We start from the raw sequence: 22794 nt of genomic DNA, 5'->3' as shown, positions 1-22794 counted from the left end.
AGGATGCGTACCGCCGCCCCTCGCGGGGCTCGCTGCGCTCGGCATGCTTCGGGTTGGCGTGGGATTTACAAGGTCGACAGCTGTTGCGTCGACTAGTGCCACTGTGGAAAGGTTTAAATAGTGTTCCCCTAGACCCAACTGAATTTAGATGCTTTAGCGTCTACGTCTAGAAACCCCCCGGCTTCTTAGCGTCTAGCAGGTAGTCGGGTTCAGACGCTAAAGCATCTAAGTTTTAGCGTCTGCATGGGGGACACGACCCCTTCGTAGCGGCTAGCAGGTAGTCGGGTTTCAGACGCTTTATTGTCTGAATCCGGACTCCCCTTTCTTAGTGGCTTGCAGGTAGTCCAGTTTTCAGACGCTTTTACGTCTAAATTTAGCGTCTGCATGGGGGACTCCCCCTTTGGTAGCGGTGTGCCGGGGGGTTCCCTGGGTGTCCACTTTTACATGCCCCCGTTGTCAGCGGTGCGCAGGGCTGCCTATTTCACTGTGGAAATACAAGTCCCACAGTGACCTGTCAGCGCCTGGGCAGCGCTATAAGAGAAGAGTTTTAGCAGTGACGGCGGCAGGTTTCTGCAAAAGAAAAAAAAGTGTTGTGCAGAGTTCCGCCGTTTAAGATGGGAGGCAGAGATAAATTAGAGAGTACCTGGTTGCTCGGTAGTGAGCTAGCAGGTGGTCCTGGGAGTGCGCCCAGTCCAGAGGACAGTGCTTCTCTGTACGGAGCTCCTAGGCGTCTATCACTGGCGGCAGTGCAGATCAGACCATGCCGGGCTTTGCGTGTGGGTGCACGCTGAAGCTGACGGTGTGCGGGAGGGTTCAAGAACTAGCTTCATCAGTGGCATGGTGTGATCTGCACTGCCGCCGGTGATAGACGCCTACGAGCTCCGGACAGAGAAGCACTGTCCTCTGGACTGGATGCACTCCCAGGCTCACTACCGAGCAACCAGGTACTCTCTATTTTATCTCTGCCTCCCATCTTAAACGGCGGAACTCTGCATAACACTTTTGCAGAAACCTGCCGCCATCACTGCTAAAACTCTTCTCTTATATTGGCCCCCGCTGTCAATCAGAGTGCCGCTCACCCCCCACCACTACCCCGCTGGGCATGTGAGGAGCAGCAGCGCGCTCTGTAATACAAGAGGCTTATATTTATATCTAATTCTGGAACTATTCTCTCTTACCTTATCACTATTTCAGGTACACACTAATCCCTAGTACTAAAAGGTTAAAATACCCTTCACTGGGATACCAATAAGGGATTTTTTCCTGTCAGGAAAAGGATAAAAGTTATACCTTTTCTTTCTACTCCGGCATACAGGGAATAAAGGATTCGCTCACTTGTATAAACCCACAGTTATTCCATTACAAGAAGCAGCAGTCCCTAAACCGGTGGGGGTTGTTTCCCTACCAACTCACTTTGGGAAACTAAGGCAGAGATATAGAGAGATTTAATACGTTTCAATATTTTTCTATTCCACAAACTAATCTATCACCGGGCAACTGTTTGCCTTTTGAAATACTGGTGTTAACCAGAAAACTCTGATTTGAATATACCATTATTCACACAAAACAGTTTGGTGCAGATAAAGTATCACTAATTTATGTACAGCAGCAGGCAATTGTATCGTGGTCATTGTACTCATTGATAACAGACAGGTACCACAGGGTGAGATATTCCGCTTTCTCCCGCTGTGCCGCTGTTTTTACCTCGATTGGCAATTTTGCACGCAGCTCAATATCTATTATATGGGCTGCTAAAGGAATATACCACATCCTCTGATAAATTGAATTGTATTCAGCGTAAATTGGTAGGGATCACGGAGAGATATTCTGTTATCTCCTACTGTGCTCTTTTGCCAACACTGACTGATTTCAGTCACCCCACGTACAGGTATCCACCTGTCCTGTGGCACATTGCACCGGGTTAGAGTAATACCCAGCATAAGAGTTAAGAATCTTCGCAAAACTATTACCCAACTTGAAAATCTAAGAATACGTCACCCAAAATTACCCAAACCAGTGGTGACCAAAATAATGTGGAATATGGAGATAATATTACACATTATCCTGTGAGTGTGTGATATAATTTAAACAACACCCACACGATTTGTTTGTTCGTATTTGTCTTGTTGTAGTCTTTGTGTTGTGAGTATATTTTATTCTTTACTGTAAAAACATTAAAAGTTATGTTTTAAAGTAAACATTTACACAAGACGTGCCCCCAAAACCAGAGAGTACTTTCTCTTTCATGTTTGTATTATCCAGGAGGAGATGGCAGAGAGGCAGTTGGAAACCTGAGAGAGAACAGCGGGGGACATATCAGGAGAGGAGAGGTAGATTTGGGTGTCATCAGCATAGAGGTGATATTGGAAGCCAAAGGAGTTAATGAGTGCACCCAGAGAAGAGGTGTATAGGGAGAACAGAAGGGGGCCAAGGACGGAACCCTGAGGGAACCCGACAGGAAGGATGGCCGGCTACAGCACTGAAGGGGTTAACTATCCGTGCTTTGCCATTATTCAGAACAACGGCACTTGACAGTTTTTAAACTGTATGAGCGGTACTGAGCTGTGACAGGACCCCTCCTGCAGTGCTGATGTGAGATGAAGCCTGCTGCTGGGCACCAGGCACAGATTATATGTATTTATGAAATATATGTTTGGCACTGAGCTAGGACTGCATCATATGTTGTGTATATTGTATTGAATATTGAGGAATGCATTCTGGACTTACAATGCACTTTGTACATTTCTGGGGGAAGGAATTTAGCAAATCTTGGTGATGAGGAAATGAAATGCTAAACTGCCCCTCTTGTCAGAAGGTCTGTGAGTGTCCAATACACAGCAGGGAGTAGGCTCTGTGTCTGAAGCCCTGTGTAAAAGGTGATAATAAGGAAACTTGTGTACTCTATGTGATGGGTCACTGAACCCAGGCCATCCTGTGTGTGAGGTGTTGGTAATGCAGACATTTGTGTTTCTTTATGTAAACATGTCCAGGAAATAAATATCTCCCCTGTTCCTGGAAGTTATATATTCTAAGGAAATTGGACTCATCCTATGTAGTATGTAATCTTGGTTCGTTATGCACTGGAAGTAAAATGTCAGATTGAGATGCAAATCGTAAATGTATGTGGGAGGATCTGACAATGCCAGTGTGTTTTCTGCCTTTAAGCAGGGCCTGTGAGCCCAACTATGTGTACAATCTGCCTGATCTGAATGCTGTAACATCACTTGTATGCTGTACCTCCTAGGGATCTAGGAGAGGGCTCTTTTCAGAGCTTCTACTTTGAGCAAATAAACCATCTTTTGCCCAAGACGTCTGCTTCATCTGCGACCAACAGAATTAATGCACTAGTTCCGTTCTTCGGCTGTTCTGGGCATAGCATCCAGCGTCTCCGAGTCTCCGCTCTGCCAGCTACCAAAGCAGAGGTCTGGTCCGTGACCAGTGGGGGACCAGTCGACACCAGCAGCGTGTCGACGCAGGTAGTACTCAGGGGCCAGCGGTTGGACCTGAGTCAGTATCCGTGGTTCCAGATGCCACGTAGGAGGAGTCTGGTGGTGGCTGTGATAACCAGTAGCAGGCGGTAACAGGGAATCCCCTATTGGCCAGGTCCCGTGAGACCAGGAACCGCTATCTGTGGACCCGAAGGGCGTAGCCAGAGCTAAGGGCAGGCATCCGGTCACAGGAGGTCAGAGGCAAGAAAGTGTGGAAGCAAAGTTATCAAGGAAAGGGGAGCAGGGGCCAGGTGGGTGGTAGATTACAGCCACAAGGAGGTAAATGGGGTAGAAGAGGCAGAAAGTGTGTACGTCAAAGGTGGAGAATGTGAGGGAGAGCTCAGATGGAATGACACGGAAGATGCAGTTGGGGGAGAGGAGGATGCCCACTCCTCCACCCTGGCCACCATCAGGTCTGACCGAGTGGGTGAAGGAGGGACCTCCATAAGAGAGGGCAGCAGGGGAGGTAGTGTCAGCAGTGGAGAGCCAGGTTTCAGTGATGGCGAGAAGGTTAAAAAAGTGGGAGATAAAGAGGTTGTGGATAGTCGGGAGCTTGTTGCAGATTAATCTAGCATTCCAGAGAGCACAGGAGAAAGGAAGGGAGGGGACAGGTAAGATATGAATTAGGTTGTGTGGGTTGTGGGTGCGTGTGAGAGGTTTGGAAGTTGATAGGGGGTGAGACCTGACCGTGAGGACTGGGTATGGGATCGGATCGAGGAGCCATATTTCGGTATATTCTCTATTCTACCCTTATTCACCTGCAGTCCTACTCCACATACCTCCTAAATTCCTCCTCCTCTCTGTGAAAAGATTTTGTTCAGCTAGAAGAAAAAATTTCTTTACGGTCAGAGTAGTCAAACTCTGGAACTCGCTTTCTGGAGAGGTGGTGTCGGCTGACTCAAATACATTCAAAATAAGGTTGGACAAACACTTAAAAACATGCATGGGTACAAATAAGAAACATAATCTGTCTTTAAAATATCAGAACATACTATAAAGCAATGGAAAATCTATTATAATAACTTTGGTTGAACTAGATGGACGCAAGTCTTTTTTCAGCCTTACCTACTATGTAACTATAAAAGCTCAGCTTTTGTTCTATGGTATCTATTTAATATGGTGCTCAGGCAATTGTCAACTCCATAGAAATCCCTTACACTCCTCTCATATCCCACTCTGGGGCAATCTTGCTTTCCCCCCTTCTATTTCTAACACCACATTTCAGCTTTGGAGAGAAAAGGGTCTCACCGTTTCTTCAAAAGTTTTAGATCCTAGAGGACACTTGTTAAATTTGGATTTTAGATCTTTAAATTATAAGATTTCAAACTGTGATTTCTACATGTACCTTCGGGTCCAACATTACCTTTCCTCTATTACTGGCAACCCTCTTTCTTATACCCCTTCCCTAGTGCACAACCCCTTTCAATTGATGTTGAATTTGTGTGTTAATAAAAATTTTCAGCTAAATATGATATACTCACTCCTTGTCAAGAGTACCTCTGAGTCGTTGGGGAACCATTAGAAACCTATGGACCGTTGATTTACCTTTCATTTCACCACCAGACCAAATTCATTCACATTTTGTGTCTGCTATGAAAGCCCTTCAATCCTCTTATCAGGACATCCATCTTAAAACGGTGCATAGAGCATATATTTCTCCATCCCAATATGATCACTTTGAGCCATCCTTTATGGCAAAATGTTTGGAATGCCATTTTGCCTATGTACCATTGTATGTGGGACTGCCAATACATACAACATTTTTGGTTTAAACTTATGAACTCTCTCAACCGGTTGCTAAAATTCACCCGCGTCCTTGACCCTGCAGCCTGTCTATAGGTTGACTTCACAATGTGGAGTCTAGGACCATTGCAATCCCCATTGGTTATTCTCACAGTTACGATTGTCAAAAGAGAATACTGTCTTCAATGTTGACTCATACTATACATCACCTTCACTTTCAGACATACATCAGAAACGCCTTCAGATTATGTACTTTGACAGGAACCCTGCATTATCCATTACAGACTCTGGTGCAAATGCCTTTTACAGAAAATAGGCTCCCCTCATTGTTGATCTTGATAAATCCACCCAAGACTCCATATTTGCTCAATTGGACTGATCTAGAAGGTTCCTTTATGACTGTTACACATTGCCTCCCATGTGACAGCACACATAACCTTTTTTCTCATTGTGTGTATTGATAAGATTGTTACTTTCTCTCTCTCGTATCCAATATGACCCTTTTACACTTTCTCTCCCTGGCTGCTTATCTGATATATGTCCCGTTCCCCTTGACCTTGACCTTTGTCGGGATTGGTTAAGCCAGTGGTTCCCAAACTTTGTTGACAAGGATGCCCTAGTCAAAAAGTTTATTATGGATAAATTAAAAAAATTAAGTAAATTGTGCCTGTTACCCTCAGGTTCAGTTATGCGATGGGGGAACATAGCTGTGGTTCTAACTGTCCATACATTTTATGATAGTCATAAAATGGTGGTGGTGGCTGTCAATCACTTTGAGCATAAATAATAGGTGTTGGTTCTGGATCCTCAACCCAAAGCACCCTTGCATATATCCCAAGGCACCAAAGGGTGCATAGGCACACAGTTTGGGAATAAATGGTAGTGTTCATTCTAGCAGCCGCTATCTTTGAAAACCCATGCAGTTCCTCTTCCCTGCCTGGGGTGTCAATGTCTGCTCCAGTGCTCCTAGCACAGTGTGGTCTGTATATCAGCACTAACATGCAAACCAGACCTGTGCTAGAAACACCACAGCAGACAGCGACACCCCAGGCAGGGAAGAGGACATGCATGGGTTTTCAAAGATAGTGGGTGCTAGAATGAACACTACAACGGGTTAAGCTCTTCTTTCCACATTTGTATCTTTCTTGTTTTCCATTATTCCCGTAGAGGTGGTCTACAACGCTCTCCACTCTATATAGGCTAAGTGGACAATTTGCCTTTGATTTTCGATGCTGTGCAGTATCCTCCAAAATGATGTTTATATTATATCCTGTATTATGTTAAACATTATATTTATCATTTTTTATAAAAAAAAAAATCTAAAATGATCAGTGTGAACAAAATAGGACAACTAAATATTCAATCTGTTGGCCAACTATTTAGTAAATATTTCAAGGTCTACATTAAGGACAGAGATCGGTCCTTAACTCGTGCATGAAGTTGGAACCCAGCCCTACTTCTGGATTACTTTAATCATGGCCAAATTATTCATCTTTAATTGCGTTAAACCATATTGTCAAAATGGATACAATCAGATCATTTATCAATAACACTGTTTATGCCCAGATTGATTTATATGTATCAGATGGATTGGGTAGAATGTGTACTAGATGTGGAATCCCGGGCATCCAAGTTTTTTGATATCTGGTTGCCTTATATACTTACGCTCTCTGCCACAGAACGAGACATTATCAGAAAGACTGTATACTTGTCCACCTGGTACAATATGACTGTCTTGGAGACCGGGAAGCCTCCCTTTTAAACCCTAACGTCATTAAGAAATACTTTACATTCTATATTGTCTTCAGATCACTGTCTATAATTTTGTATTGTGGTCCATGTAAACCCAAGTGCCCATGTTTTCTATGTGAAATGTACCCGCGATGAGATGTTTATTGAACCTGTTATGCAATGTCAAAATTTTAGTGCTTCAATAAAAATTATATTTAAAAAAATAAACTTATTTTCCTTAGTAAAAAAAAAAAAAAAATTATGTATATGAGCCTTGGGGAAAGAATACAGTAGGATTTATTATTAAAGGAGGGGATGAAACAATTCGGTCCTGGGGCCAATTTTATAAAATGTATTAGAAAATAAAATTTCTCAAGATGATATGAGGACTAAAAAGATTTTCACTGCATGCAGGCAGCTAAGAGAGATGGCCGTAAACAAGGCACTTAGATTGGACTTCAGAGCCCAGATACATGTCCTGAGTGGTTTGTTTTGGTAGGTTAAATAGATTATTGCTCAATGAACACAATTCAAATTCACTTTCCTAGGGATAGAAGCTAGGAGGCCAGCAGGTCTTTGTACAAATCATGTAGATAGAGCATCAATGTAAAAAAAAAAAACCTACTGGCCAGGAGAGAGTCTACTTTATCACTTTTCTTGTAAATCTTTTGGTTCAGCCACTGAAGCTATTTAACGGTCTATCTAAAAACATTGTGTTGACCTGACTACTCAGATGTCAGGCATGCCAGAGTGTCCTCATCTAATGAGTAACCTAGAGGAACTGATCAAGACACAAGATTGTATAAAAGATCATGTTTTTGTTTCCTCTTGGCATCAGAAGAGACTGATGGTCTACCTTGACTGGTAGCATTGTGGGCAAAACATTGGTGTGGAGTTATCAGTAGTGGAGTTCACCTCAAAATAATCCTTCAGCAATGTTGCAAGCTTTAATGAGGTTCAGTAAAAGAGAGTTGTTAAAACACCATGGAGATAATGAGGGAGGAAGAATAATAGCAACGACTAAATCAGATACATGGTTTATGTGTAGGAACAGGACTATGTTCCCTCTAAGAACCAGAGAGCAGGAATCAAAAAATGAGAAAACTGCAAGACTGAACCATATGTTGGGAAAGGGGTATAATCCCTTGTCTCACCACTGGCTAAGTGCCATGTATCTATCAACAAGTGATGTCATAAGACAATGGAAATGCCAAAGACAGGATGCGCCCAGGTAGCAACCTGCTTGCAGGTCAGAGTAGGAAGCGTTTATGGCAAAAAAAACAACTGGTACTTGTTTCCATGCACGGCGCCCCCAATGTCCATCATAGGACAACTGATCGCATCGCATGCCATATACGATGCCATGCGTTTTCTTATTGTACAAGCACCCTGATGGGTGCTTACAATGATAAATGCACCCCCACGCCATCCCCACTATCAACGCAAACCCGAAGCATTGCAAGCGCAGCGAGCCCGCGAGGGCCGACTGTACGTGTCCTCCGACCTTTTCATACCCCCACTATCCACGTCGTGTGGAGTTGAATTTATATAGTGTGGCGAGCGCAGCGAGTCCGAAGCATGGCGAGCGCAACGAGCCCCGCAAGGGGACGCGTTTTACTTTACATGTATTCCGCTGCGCTCGCCACGCTTACGGCTCGCTGCGCTCGCCACACTATATAATATCAACTCCATTCCGACGTAAATAGTGGGGATATAAAAAGGTCGGAGGACGCGTACCGCTGCGCTCCACACGCTTCGGGTTGGCGTTGATCCTGGGGGTGGCGTTGACAATGGGGGGCCATTTAACATTGTAAGGACCCATCAGGGGTATGCGATGCCATGCGATATTTTATTGTACAATATCGCATACCATATTAAGTGTTATGGTATACGATGCGATGGGCGCCGTGCTAGGAAACAAGTACCAAAAAACTTTATTATGGACAAAAACAGCAATAGTGTTTTGTTTCAGAGGGGCATAGGAATAACATTTTGTGTAGAGGCTCTAATTTGAAGCATGGTTTTTAAGGGAGGAAGGGAAGTTTTACTAGAGGAAGACTATTTCCAGTGAACCTGTTTCAAGGTTTTCAACCAAATTGAATACTTGCTTGGAGAGTTGAGGCCATTAACATTTATGAAGATGAATTTCAGAGGCATGTGGTAGGAAGAAAACAAGCTTACCAGAGCATGTCCCCCAGCAAAACCAGACATTCAGGAGACATTGAGCAGGTTCTAGAGGCGTCCAACAGATGAGGAGAAGTGTCCGAGAAGCAAGGAGGGGAAGAGGGAGGGATGGGAGAAAAGGGGGTAAGGGTTGGGACAGAAGAGAGCACAGCATATAAACAAATAACTTAAACATAACAATTAAAGGGATGTTCCAAGCGAAGGAAGGAGGGTCCTCACAACAGGGCAGGTAACCGAGAAACTGGTGAGGTAAGAAAACCAATAAAGCAGAAAAAGGGATTAGATGACAATACAGAGAACACTCCTGGGGTTAATAACAACAAAGGGACCACAGAAGGGTAATGCATAGGAGATAGAACGATACAGCATTAACCACTTAGGAAAGCTACAGTGTAGTATTGAGCCTTAAAAAACATTTCATAAATAAGGCATTAGCCAAGTATAGCAACAAACAAATACAGATAGTCACATTTGTTTCTCTGCCAATCCGGAGATGGGGAGTATTAAGGTTCACGTGCAGAGGCGAAACCAGGCGAAGGTGAAGACCTCTGAGTTTTCATGTCCCAACTATCGGAGCATGAATGTACCATCTTCTATGGTTTTGGCAAAGAGATTTGGTTTCTGTAAAGACCAGTCATTGTAAAAAGGAAGCACCATCTATAACTTTAGCCAAACTGGCACAGAGATTGGTCATCTCCTGCAGAAGATTTCATTTTCTGAACAATAGTAAGAGCAATGTTATTGAATCGACTCACTTTTATATATTTTTGTGATGCAAAAAAGAATGAAGCCTGGGAGGCAGACATCACCTGTTCCTTGAAATTAAAGCAGTTTGTTAAGGATAACATTTTCATGGAGCCCAAGAGCAGGTCTGAACCCATTATGCATGGCAAGTAGTTTGAAAGAGCAGCCAAAAATATTGTTTCAGGTACAGTATATGTGCTTGACCCGGAATTTGTTCCTATGAGAAAAATATACTTATCCCTTAGGCAGTATAATTATATGAAACAGTATACCCTGATATGATTAAAAAGAATTGAAAACGCAGTGGCTGAATAATATTTTTGGATTGAGCTTCTAATGCTGTGTACACACGGGGGTGATTTCAGCACATATCACTGGCAATATGGTCGCTGAGCGACCATATTGCCAGTGATTTGTTTGTGCTGTCGGCGATAAATCTCCAGGTGTGTGCTCCCGTGTGCAGCCCCTGATGGTCGCTGGTCGAGGAGCTTGCTCCTGCGATCAGCTGTTTCCCTGCCTCTTCCCCCGGCAGAGTCTCCTGTTCATCAGCAAACATCTCTGGTCGCTGATGAACAGGAGACACTGAGCAATATATTGCTCAGCAATAGATTTCCACCATGTGTACACAGCTTAAGGTGTGTATTCAGTGTTGGTCGTTAGGTCTGTTTTGTCTAAAACAGAATATTTTCCGCCTCAAAAAGAAAAAAAGTCTAGATGAATTGGACTATTCACTATCATCTTTTTCTGGACAGTCTAATGCATTCCACCTGATAACTCTTTACTTTTGGCTCGCCTGTATAAATGAGTAATTTAGACTTTTTGTTTCAAATTGTCTAAACTCAGTAAGCCTATTCAGTGTCAGATTGTCTAAATGAAATCTACAGTTTTCAGTCATGCTTTAGACAAAGTGAACTAGTCAATTTCTTCTGTCGGGACTAGTCTACATAAATGAAAATATGTATTTTTTTTTTAATGAATCAATGTTATTGTCATTTTGTTTAAAATCAATTATATATATATATATATATATATATATATATATATATATATATATATATATATATATATATATATATATATATATATATAATTATTTTTTGCCGATAGGGATATATTTAGAAATTGTCATTCTTTATTTTTACTCTGTCCCCATCACACCATTTAAAGCACGGAATGCCCACAGTAGTGTTATTTACACACAAAATGCACCCCATAGTGCCACATAGATAATGCCCCTGTAGCACCACATACATAGACCCATACAATCACTGCCTCTCATAAACCCATATATACACTGACTAGCATACACACACACACACACACACACACACATTACTGCTCTCATTCATCCATTAATACATTGCCTCCATACACATATACATCCCACCCCTGCACCATGGCACAAACACCACTAGCATCTTACAGGGCAGTGACACCAGGCAGCCACTACTCCTGCTCCATAACTACAAGACACCTCTCCCTGCTTATGGTGATACTGACCATCTTATCTTCGCTACTGGGTTGGGGGAATCGCAACAATAGCAGAGAGAAAAAAGTAGTTTAATTTAGACAAACAAATCTCACAGAGACGGTAACATGAAAGGGAGAAATATAGATGCAGTTTCAGAGGTGGAATCCGACTGCTACTCCTCAAGAGGAGTTGAAACTTGTTGAGGGGGATGCAGTCCATTTACGGACAGTCAAAACACTGAAATCCACTGTCAGATGGTTAAAATACTGACAAATTCAAAACCCCGACATGGCATAATTTAAATAATTAACTTAAGTCACGATCCAAGTGGGCATAGAGTTAGATAATAACCGTGCCCAAAGTAGAGAGTACACTTTCATCTGCATTTTGACCGTGCCAGTATTATAACCACGAAGGTATAATGAATGTTGGTATTTTGACTGTCTGACCATGCTTGTCAGTATTTTAAATGTCGGTAAATCATACTGAACAAGGTGGAGGTAAAGGTAGTTCAGCAGATAGGCATGGTGGATTAGACATTTGGGAGTAAATTTAATAAAACCTTCTAAAAGCCAAATGTATCAAGCTTCAACAAGGTGATAAAGTGTAGAGTGATATACAACTCCTGTCATGTTAAAAAACTTGGTTTGGAAAATGACAGGTGCTGGTTGATTATCACTCTTCACTTTATCCCTTTTTACAGCTTGATACATCTGGCCCTAAATATGAAGAGTTGTTTTTGCCCAAATCAACCAGATGTCTATCATTACTATATTGCTTCCTTGAAAACAATAGACATAAGCTGATGTTGCCCATAGCCAAATCAGATTTTTTTTTTCTTCCATTTTTAGAACCTTTAGTAAAGTTCCCAGTTGAATTCACCAAACAGTAACCCACAATCAAGGAGGACAGAAGCCAATCAGAAAGAGCAAGTGAGTATGCCACACGCACATAGGCTCATAGGAGTCACCCTTGACTCAGACTGAATGTGGGGAACAAAGGACAGTTCAGTCTCAAAATCATGTTACTGTACATGCATCTAAAAAACATATCCAAGATACGACCCTATCTTACACACGACACTGCTAAAGCACTAATCCATGCACTCATTATCTCGCATTGATTATTGCAATAGTCTCCTTGGTCTTCCCAAGAACAGACTCTCACCACTGCAATCTATTTTGAATGCTGTAGATATAATTTCAGGTAGAGGAAGCTGCAAGAGATCATTTCTAGAATGTCTGCCACGGATGCTAGCTAGGATACACTCCACCACCATGTCTAGTTTCTTCTTTTTCAAATATTTTATAATCATATATTTTATCATTGGAAGAGGCGGCATTCCCAAATACTCACAGCCAGGCAAGAAGCTTTATTGTTTCAATAGCTAATTAGCACCTCATTATCAGGACAATGATACAAGTGCAAAATACAGAATACTGTATGGGTCTGTGCCATCACACTTCAACGTCATTAATGCCCATCCGAGCCAGACACACCTGCTCACGTGGCCAAAAAAACTTCATTGTGTGGCGACGTTATCACCACTTAACCGGCCCATGGTAACTATACAACATAATTAAACACAGTGAAAATATAAAAACATGGTATGTAAAATTGAAAGTCAATAGAATGACAAAATTGAATCAAACCACCTAAACGGTGGATCCGACTCACAACATAATAATCAAAAATTTACTGGTGCCAAATAATCTTAAAAAAAAAAAAAAAAAAAAAAAAGGAATACATACAAATAAATTAAATGGATTGCAATTACAAAAAGCAGTGCAGTCCTCACTCCTTATTCAGGTATCTTTGAGCCAGGGTACACAGCCTTAATATACTTTGTGATTTACATCCAAATATTTCTACAACCTACTAGATCCCCCCCCCCCCCCTCCCCCCCCTCCCCCCCCCCCCCTCATTGTCTGCGGAATATAGTTGATGATATTTCGTAGCATGGACACTGTGTCCAGACTGTAAAAAAAAAAAAGTAAAGCCATAGCCTGGTCACTGTGCCCCTTTTCTCAATGCCCTGCTTGATAGTGGGACTGCCTAGGCGTTACCATAACATCCGGTCAGTATTACTGTATAGTATTACAATAGATACACAATTTGGTGGTACATGTCAAAAACAGTTTTATATACAGTTTTTTGCAACTAAGAGGGTAACGAAAAAAAGAAGCTGCTACCATATAGTCAGGCAATTGAACCATTATAACAACCATTTCTGCAAGCTAAAAAAACTTCAAAATCAACCATTTCTTAGTAGTTCTCCTGATCCTACCAGATTTAGGTTGATAAACTCCCATGGGTAAAACATTAAAATGTACGTATTGGTGAGATCAGGAAAACTGCTAATAAATGGTGATCTCTGACCTCATCAAGGCTGATCTCTGTCTTGGCTTGAGTAAACCAAGTGCTGTGCTATCAAATGGGCCACAATGTCCGGGATTGGGTTGCTCAGATGGATATCCAGAACAGTCAAACACAGTTTGAAGGTTTTTAACTTGCAGAAATTTTTTTTTTTTTTTTTTTTTTTTCAACATGTCTCAATTGCCTGAACGGTAGAAATGTGGTAGTTGCTTCTTTTGTTCATCATCCTCTTCGTGGCAAAAAACAAGTTACCTTTCTTCGAGGTTCAAGGGAGTCACTGGATTAACATCGGGGGGTTGTAGGCAGATCCAGAGGACCGGGAACCAGCTAAGCTCTTAGGATTCCCACGATGCACGGCTATTCTTCCCTATAACCCTGCCTCCATGCTCAGCTCCTCAGTGTTGTCAACCAGCATTAAGCAAGAAGCAGAAATTGAAGAAAGAAATTGTGAAGGATACAAGTACACTCGCACATAGAAAGGAGGGAATTGGTGACCAAGGTCGCACATATCACACACAGATATACTGATGTATCCTATCAGATGTATTAGGGTGGTGTCCTGTGGCTCCCATGAACCTTGAAGAAAGAGATCATAACTCTTGTTAACATTGGGGATGTTCTAAAGCAGTACTTAAGGATACAAAGGAAGCATCCTGGGAGGCGAATGAGTCAAAGGCATAGACCCTAATAAACATCTGGACAGAGAACAACATTGCAGGCTTGCACATTTGTTCAGTAGACTCACCATGAAATGCCACCCCTGACGGTAGGTACTGGAAGCTTGGCCTGTTCAAAAGCCTCCATACAGAATAAATAAGAAATTGGACTTTCGTATAGAACTTGTACATTCTACATATATTTCTAAAGCTCGTACCACGTCCAGAGAACACTCCTCAGGAGATAAATCCATAGAGTTAAAAGCAAGAACCACGATTTCCTGATTCATATGGAAGTTGAAGACCACTTTAGGCAAAAGTAGTCTGCCTTGTCCTAAGGACAGCACTGTCATTGTGAAATCAGAAAAGCAGACCAGCACAGATCGTGTCATTGGAGGGACATAATGATGCCCAACACCCCTTCAAGAAAAGAGAAGTGTGTTGGGTAACAATGTAGATTTTCTCTGGAACCACACAGAGAGGGCCGAGATGTGAACCTTGAGAGATGCCAGTCTTAAACCCAAATCCAAGCCCCGCTGTAGAAATGCAAGCATCCTCGCATTCTTAAATACCTTTCTGTCATAATGTCTGGAAGTACACAAGGAATAATAGGTATGCAACACCAGGAAATATATCCTTGCTTAAACCAGCTTTCGAGCCTTAAGCATGGTCTGAACCACCATTAGATGGTCAAAACCTTTTGTACTGCAGGTGGGGCAGATGTTACTTGTGCAGATATAATTAGATTTGGGTGGGGTTTTACTTCTAAGTGAGCTCTATAACGCAGTCAGTATTTTCCCTGCACAGAAACAAAATAACTCACCCAAATCTAATTTACTCTGCACATTTTACATCTGCCCCCCCCCCCCCCCCCCCCCCCCCCCTGCAGTGCACAAGGTTTTGTCCATCTAAGAAGGATTTTGTCAGAAAAAGTGAACTAAAATAAGGCCCTATGTGAGAACCCTCTATGCTTCAGAATAGTAGATTCAAGTGCCACGACATTAAAGTCAGGCATTGTAGATGTGGCTGCAGGAAAGGTTGAGGCAATGAGAAGGTAAAGGTTGCAGCAATGGAAATGGTTGATCCACTGACAATCTGTGAAGGCCGGAGAACCAATGTCTAGGCCACGCTTCAGTCACCTGTATCAGAGCTTCACCTTCATGTTTGAGTTTCCAGAGCACCCGAATGAACATGGAAACTGGATTAAACACATACTGAAGACGAAACTTTCACTGCATTTTTAGTGCATCTGTGAATGCTGCTTGAGGATTCCTGGAGTGGGACCGGTAAACGGACACCTTCTGTTTGCGGTATGACTCCATGAGGTCCACATCTGGCAGACCCCAGCGCTCCAATAGAAGCAGGAACACTTCTGGATGAAGGGACAATTCGCCTGAGTGAATGTCTTGGTGATTTAGAAAGTCCGCCTCCCAGTTGAGAATCCCCAGTATTAGCACAGAAGACAACGCTGGTATGTTCTGTGGACAACAGTGAGCAAAACTTTGTTTGCTAGCTGGCCAACCACGTTTGTGAAATCCATAAATGACAAGCAATGCTTTAGATTTTGTTGAAGCCATATGTTCCATATAGAGTTTTCAGGCTGGAACCACATCTAGGGAACATTCCATTGGAGATAAATCTCTAGAATTGAAAGCAGGAATCACAATTTCCTGGTTCATATAGAACTTGGAGACCACCTTGGGTAGGTCTCGTTCTAAGACAAGCCCTGTCATTATAAAAAAGACCAGCACGAAAGTGCACTAAGGTCAAATACACATCGGGCTGACGCTATGGCAAGCAAAAAGACTGTCTTTGCAGTGAGTTTAAGGGTTCAAATAGGTGTTTTCCTAAAGCCTCCATGACCACCGTTAAATCCCATGGGGATACGTATTAAACCTTGAAGATCAGGTAAAGAAGCAAATTTTCTTTGAAACCATATTGAAAGGGCCGCAATATAAACCTTAAGGGTGGCCAATTTTAGACCCAGATCCAAGCCTCTTTGAAGAAAAGCAAGTATCCTCGCGGCCTTGAAAATATTGGTATTATGTCTTGACGCACACCAGGAGAAGTAGGTTTGCCATTATCTATAGTATATTTCGCTGAAGCAGGTTTTCCAGGTTGAAGTACACTGTCTGAAAACCTTTATTGCTTCAGGATGGCAAATTCAATTGCCATGCCATCAAAGGCAGACAAGGACCTTAGCTGAGAAGGTCCGGCCTGAGAGGTAATAGAAGTGGCTGGTCCACTGACAAGACTATGAAAGTGGGGAAACTAATGATGTCTGGGTCAGACAGTGGCCACTAAAATAAGGTTTCTGCCTTCCTGTTTAAGTTTCCAAAGCACTCGTGGAAGTATGGTAACTAGAGGGAATAGGTATGGAAGACGAAACATCCATGGTATTGACAGTGTGTTTGTTATAAACGCTTGTGGATCTTAAGACCATGACCCATAAGCAGCTAACTTTTGAATGTAGCCGGATGTCACCAGGTCCACATCTGGATCACCCCAGCGTTTCACTAGAAATTGGAACACTTCTGGGTGGAGGGACCATTCTCCCAGGTGAACATCTTGGTGATTTAGGAAGTCTCCTCAGTTCCCTCTCCCCCACTGGCTGCTCCCACCTTGCTCACCTCTTTAACCTATCTCTTTCTACTGGCATCTTTCCCTCACCCTTCAAACACGCTCTGGTCTCGCCTATTCTTAAAAAACCTAACCTGGACCCTTTATCTCCCACAAGCTACCGCCCTATCTCTCTTCTCCCATTTGCCTCTAAAATACTAGAACGGCTGGTTTACAGGCGTCTCACCAGCTACCTGTCTGACCACTCCATCCTAGATCCCCTTCAATCTGGCTTTCGCCCACTTCACTCCACTGAGACTGCCCTAGTGAAAGTCACCAATGACCTGCTGTCAGCCAAATCCAAGGGTCACTTCTCCCTGCTTATCCTTTTGGACCCATCTGCTGCCTTTGACACTGTGGATCACCCTCTCCTCCTCCACACACTCCAAAACATTGGCCTCTCTGGCACAGTCTTCAACTGGTTTTCTGGTACTTGTGTATTTTGGCGGCGCCCCCGATGTCCGTCGTACGACGGAAAGATCGCATCGCATCGCATGCCATGCACCCGATGGCATACGATGCGACGCGATTTTGACCCCCTATACGACCAAAAATCGTATAAGCACGCTAAAGGGTGCTTTTGAGCACCCAAATGGGTGCTTACAATGTTAAATGCACCCCCACGCCACCCCCCCACTATAAACGTGAACCCGAAGCGTGGCGAGCGCAGCGAGCCCGCGAGGGGCGGCGGTACGCGTCCTACGACCTTTTCATACCCCCACTATCCACGTCGGCGTGGAGTTGAGAATAGAATAGTGTGGCGAGCGCAGCGAGCCACCGAGCCCGAAGCGTGGCGAGCGCAGCGAGCCCCGCGAGGGGACGCGGATACCTTCACAGGTAAACGCGTCCCTTCGCAGGCTTCACAGGTATCCACGTCGCCACGCTTCGGGCTCGCTACGCTCGCCACACTATTCTATTCTCAACTCCACGCCGACGTGGATAGTGGGGGTATGAAAAGGTCGTAGGACGCGTACCGCTGCGCTCGCCACGCTTCGGGTTCACGTTTATAGTGGGGGGGGGTGGCGTGGGGGTGCATTTAACATTGTAAGCACCCAATTGGGTGCTTATACAATATTTAATCGCATCGCATCGTATGGCATTGTATGCCATGTACAATGGCATACAATTTCAAAATTGTATGCCATCGTGCACTATCGTACGATATCGCGTCGCATCGCATACCATCGTATACGTTATGGTATGCGATGCGATGGGCGCCGCCAAAATACACAAGTACCGGTTTTCCTCTTACCTCTTCAACCGTTCCTTCTCAGTCTCTGCCTCTGGCTCTACCTCACCACCTTCTATCCTTCCTGTCAGGGTCCCTCAGGGTTCCGTCCTTGGCCCCATTCTGTTCTCTTGGTACACCTCCTCTCTGGGTGCACTCATTAACTCCTTTGGCTTCCAATATCACCTCTATGCAGATGACACCCAAATCTACCTCTCCTCTCCTGATCTGTCCCCCACTGTTTTCTCTCAAGTTTCCAACTGCCTCGCTGCAATCTCTACCTGGATGTCTGAGCGATTTCTGAAGCTGAATATGGACAAAACCGAACTTATTATCTTTCCCCCACCCAGAGCTATGCCCCCTACTAATATCTCTATCACTGTTAACAACACCATCATCTCCCCTGTTCCCCAACTCCGCTGCCTGGGTGTCACTCTTGACTCCTCCCTCTCCTTTGCACCTCACATCCAAGCCCTGGCCCATTCTTGCCGGTTCCAGTTACGCAGCATTGCTCGCATCAGGCCCTTTCTCTCACAGAGTGCAACTAAGCTGATCATCCACTCATTAGTCATCTCACGGCTTGACTACTGTAATGCTCTTCTCATTGGCCTCGCTCAATCCCAACTAGCTCTTCTCCAATCTGTCCTCAATGCTGCAGCCAGGCTTATCTTCCTCTCCCGCCGCTCTAACTCTGCTACTCCCCTTCAACAAAATCTGCACTGGCTTCCATTCCCCTACAGAATCCTCTTCAAACACCTCACACTCACATACAGGGCCATCTCTAAATCCATTGCTCCATATATCTCTAACCATCTCCATTCATACACCCTCCCGCCCTCTACGGTCAGCTGACGACTGTCGTCTCTCCTCCACCCTGATCACTGCTTCCCATGCTAGAGTACAGGACTTTGCCCGTGCTGCACCCCTTCAGTGGAACGCACTCCCTCGCTCCATTAGACTCTCCCCGACCTTGCAAAGCTTCAAACGGGCACTGAAAACTCACCTATTCATCAAAGCGTACCCTTCCACTGCATAAACCAGCTGGTTCTCCGACCCCTTGCCTGTTTACATCCTGCTATCTAACCACCACCCCCTCGCTTGCACCTCTTGTAATCTGTCTGTCTCCCCTTCCTACTAGATTGTAAGCTCCTCCGAGTAGGGCCCTCTTCCCTCCTGTTGTCAAAGCCCACTTCTCTTCACATTTCACTCACAGCTCTCCTTTACTCCAACACTCAGTGACCATCTTCATACTCATCTCCATCATTGGCCTCAAGCCTCTAGTTGTATGTTGATTGGGTCCTCACTACTTACATTTAAGCTGTAATGTGTATTGAACTGTGGTGCTCTTTATTTGTACTGTATTTGTTATTTATTCAATGTTATGCCAAGTTTGGTCTCCCTGTATTGTTCCTTTGTACGGCGCTGCAAAACACTTGTGGCGCCTTATAAATAAAATTATAATAATAATAATAATAATAATAATAATAATAATAATAAAGTCCACCTCCCGATTCAAGTTTCTGGAAATAAACACCACCGACAATGCTGGAACGTGTTGTTCGACAAAAGGCAATATTTTTGATACCTCTTTCATAGCTTTGACACTAAGTGCCGCCTTGGTGGTTTATATAAGCCACTGTTGTGGCATTGTCTGACCGTACCTGTTGGCCCTGGAGAAAATCACGTGATTGGCGTAGTGCATTGTACACTGCCCATAGCTCCAAAATATTGATAGATAATTGAGCTTCTGCCCAACTAAATTTTCCTTATAAGGATCAGGATTCTACTACAGCACCCCAGCCACACCAGTCCATAGTTAGAAGTACCCAGTTGTTGATCCAAAATGGCCGTCTTTGATTTAGGTGATAAGTGTTTAGCAACCATATCAAAGATACACGCACTACTGGAATCAGAGTCATGAATTGAGACCTGATCTGATGCGGCTGGTCATCCAACCTGAGTAGAAGCAGACACTGTAGCGGGCGAGAGTGATATTGTCTCCCCTTCCTACGAGATTGTAAGCTCCTCCGAGTAGGGCCCTCTTCCCTACTGTTGTCAAACCCCACTTCTCTTCACATGTCACTCACAGCTCTCCTATACTCCAACACTCAGTGACCATCTTCGTCCGCATACTCATCTCCATCATTGGCATCTAGCCTCGAGTTGTATGTGGATTGAGTCTCAATACTTATATCCAAGCTGAAATGTGTATTGAACTGTGGCGCACTTTATTTGTACTGTATTTTTGTTATTTATTCAATGTTCTGCCAAGCTTTGTCTCCCTGTATTGTTCCTTTGTACGGCGCTGAGAAACACTTGTGGCGCCTTATAAATAAAATTATAATAATAATAATAATATTGCGCCTATTAGACTACTGTATGTCAAACATCGGCACAATCAGGCTCAGATTTTGCATTGCCTGATAAATTGAGACCCTGAGGTGTCAAAGAAACAGACATATTTTCATCTGCATGTTCTGATACTTCTCTGGTGTCAGAAAGTCACTGTGCACTGGAATTTAGTATTGCAGCATCCTCTGTAATGGGACCATGGAGGATTTTTCCCAGTTGAGGGAGTGTCTGTTCGGACAACACCTCTGGCGACTTGGCTACAAGTAGAAGGTTGTCTAGGTAAGGAAACAATAGTATGGCCGAACGGTGAAGAAGTGTCGCCATAACGCCATGATTTCTGTGAAGCCAAAGTGGAGTGACAAACTGGAAATGTCGGGACAATAAAGCAAAGCTGATTAACCGCTGTTGTGTTGGAACAATAGGCATGTGTAAAAAGGCATCCCATATATCCAGGGACACCATTTAGTCCCCTGGTTGCATTGCCAGCATTATAGTCTGCAATGTATCCATCCAGAACCTGGGCACCTTCACAAATGTGTTGAGTGAATTTATATTCAGTATGGTCATGTACATCCAATTTGGTTTTAGCACCAAAAACAGGGGCGAATAAGATCCTAGACCCTGCTGGTGCTGAGGAACAGGCACTATCACTTCGGACTGTAGCAGGGATTGTAATATCACCTTGATACTGTAGCAGGGATTGTAATATCACCTTGTCCACTTTATGAGGCTCGTCACAAACATTTCTGAAGAGGGTGCTTTTTGAAAGATACCGATTACCAGCTGAAGTCTGTGCCACGGTTTGCACAATCGTAGACAATGTGTCAACTCATTGTGGCAGTGGCTGTTCTATGGGTGGAATAACCTGCACAGGAGGACCAATAGGAATATGAAGGTGTTCCACTAAAGTACTGTACCTAGGAGCTGTTGAAAAGCAGCCCAGGAAGTGTTCTATACAACTGCAGGAGAAGAGGGCTGACCAGGAGGAATATAACAATTTATACATAAAATAAGGTGAGGAGGGGAAAGAGCGGGGAAGGCAGAGAGGATGGAGATTAGGGGCTTGAAATTGTTGTGAAAGGCATATTTCCCCCCTCTCACACTGCCGGGACTCACCATTTACTGGCACCAGCAGTGGCACTTCTCTTGTGCACTTCTCTTGTGCATCCGTAGCCGCATATCCTGATCTCCCGTGAACCAAGTCTCTTTCAAGACGCGCAGGCAGCTGCCGCTCTACTGTGCGCTGGGTGTCTGCCACTAATCTCATATGCCATAGGTGGGCTGCCTCCTGCAAGCAGCTCAGGCCAGCAGCCAGCCGCCAATCTCTTGTGCCCCGGATGTCCTGTGGGCCACCAAGCTACGGTGCCCGGGTCCCACCGCTGAAGGCAGACACTTTACAGCGGTGCAGCCTTTGCCCGAGTTGCATCAATATATGGAAAATAAAATAGAAGACTGCTGGGCCTTCGGGGCCCCGCAAAGGCCCGGGCCCCATTTTAGCTACATCCCCTACACCCTTGGTAGTTATGTCACTGTTAAAGAGAAAGTTTTTTTATTCCGCACTGAAAAAAATCATTTTGTTCACCTTTGTGTATAGTATCTGCTATTAGTATCTATCTATTATTAGAACATCAATTTAATGTTATATTCTTCATTTGTTTATTCAGAAAGAAGTGGTGCTACCCTTCTCTAATGTACAAGTATATGTTAGAGCAGGGGTGTCGAACTCAAATTCATTGGGGGCCGCATCAGCAGTTTGGTCACCCTCAAAGGGCCGCTGTAAAATAATAATGCAATGACACCACAGGCTGCTCCCGCTGTATAATAATAATGCAATGACACCACAGGCTGCTCCCGCTGTATAATAATAATGCAATGACAGCACAGGCTGCTCCCGCTGTATAAGATAACAATAGTAATGCCATGACACAAAATTATTATACAGGGGGAGCAGCCTGTGGTGTCATTGCATTATTATTATACAGAGGGAGCAGCCTGTGGTGTCATGGCATTACTTTTATATTATACAGGAGGAGCAGCCTGTGGTGTCATGGCATTATTATTATACAGGGGGAGCAGCCTGTGGTGTCATGGCATAATGCCATGACACCACAGGCTTCTCCCCCTGTACAATAATAATGACACCACAGGCTGCTCCCCCTGTATAATATAAAAGTAATGCCATGACACCACCACCAGATATAT

The 22794-nt window shown here is 43.8% G+C and overlaps 1 protein-coding gene across 12 annotated transcripts in view; it reads right to left on the bottom strand.

Annotated features, from left to right (window-relative positions):
- AFDN (afadin, adherens junction formation factor) overlaps positions 1 to 22794 on the bottom strand; it is a 723489-nt gene that overhangs the window by 569418 nt on the left and 131277 nt on the right. For 8 of the 12 annotated variants that reach the window (XM_083176399.1, XM_083176400.1, XM_083176410.1 and 5 more), the window contains exon 8: positions 9144 to 9194. The exons of the other annotated variants lie outside the window; for them this stretch is intronic. In XM_083176399.1, coding sequence (XP_083032525.1) covers positions 9144 to 9194 — 51 coding nt within the window. The remainder of the gene's footprint in view (positions 1 to 9143; positions 9195 to 22794) is intronic. 12 annotated transcript variants of the gene reach the window in all.

Source organism: Crinia signifera, chromosome 3, assembly GCF_055691185.1.
Source record: "Crinia signifera chromosome 3, ASM5569118v1, whole genome shotgun sequence".
Taxonomy (NCBI): Eukaryota; Metazoa; Chordata; class Amphibia; order Anura; family Myobatrachidae; genus Crinia; species Crinia signifera.
The sequence above is the reverse complement of the archived record's forward strand: the minus strand, read 5'-3'. Positions and strand labels throughout refer to the sequence as shown.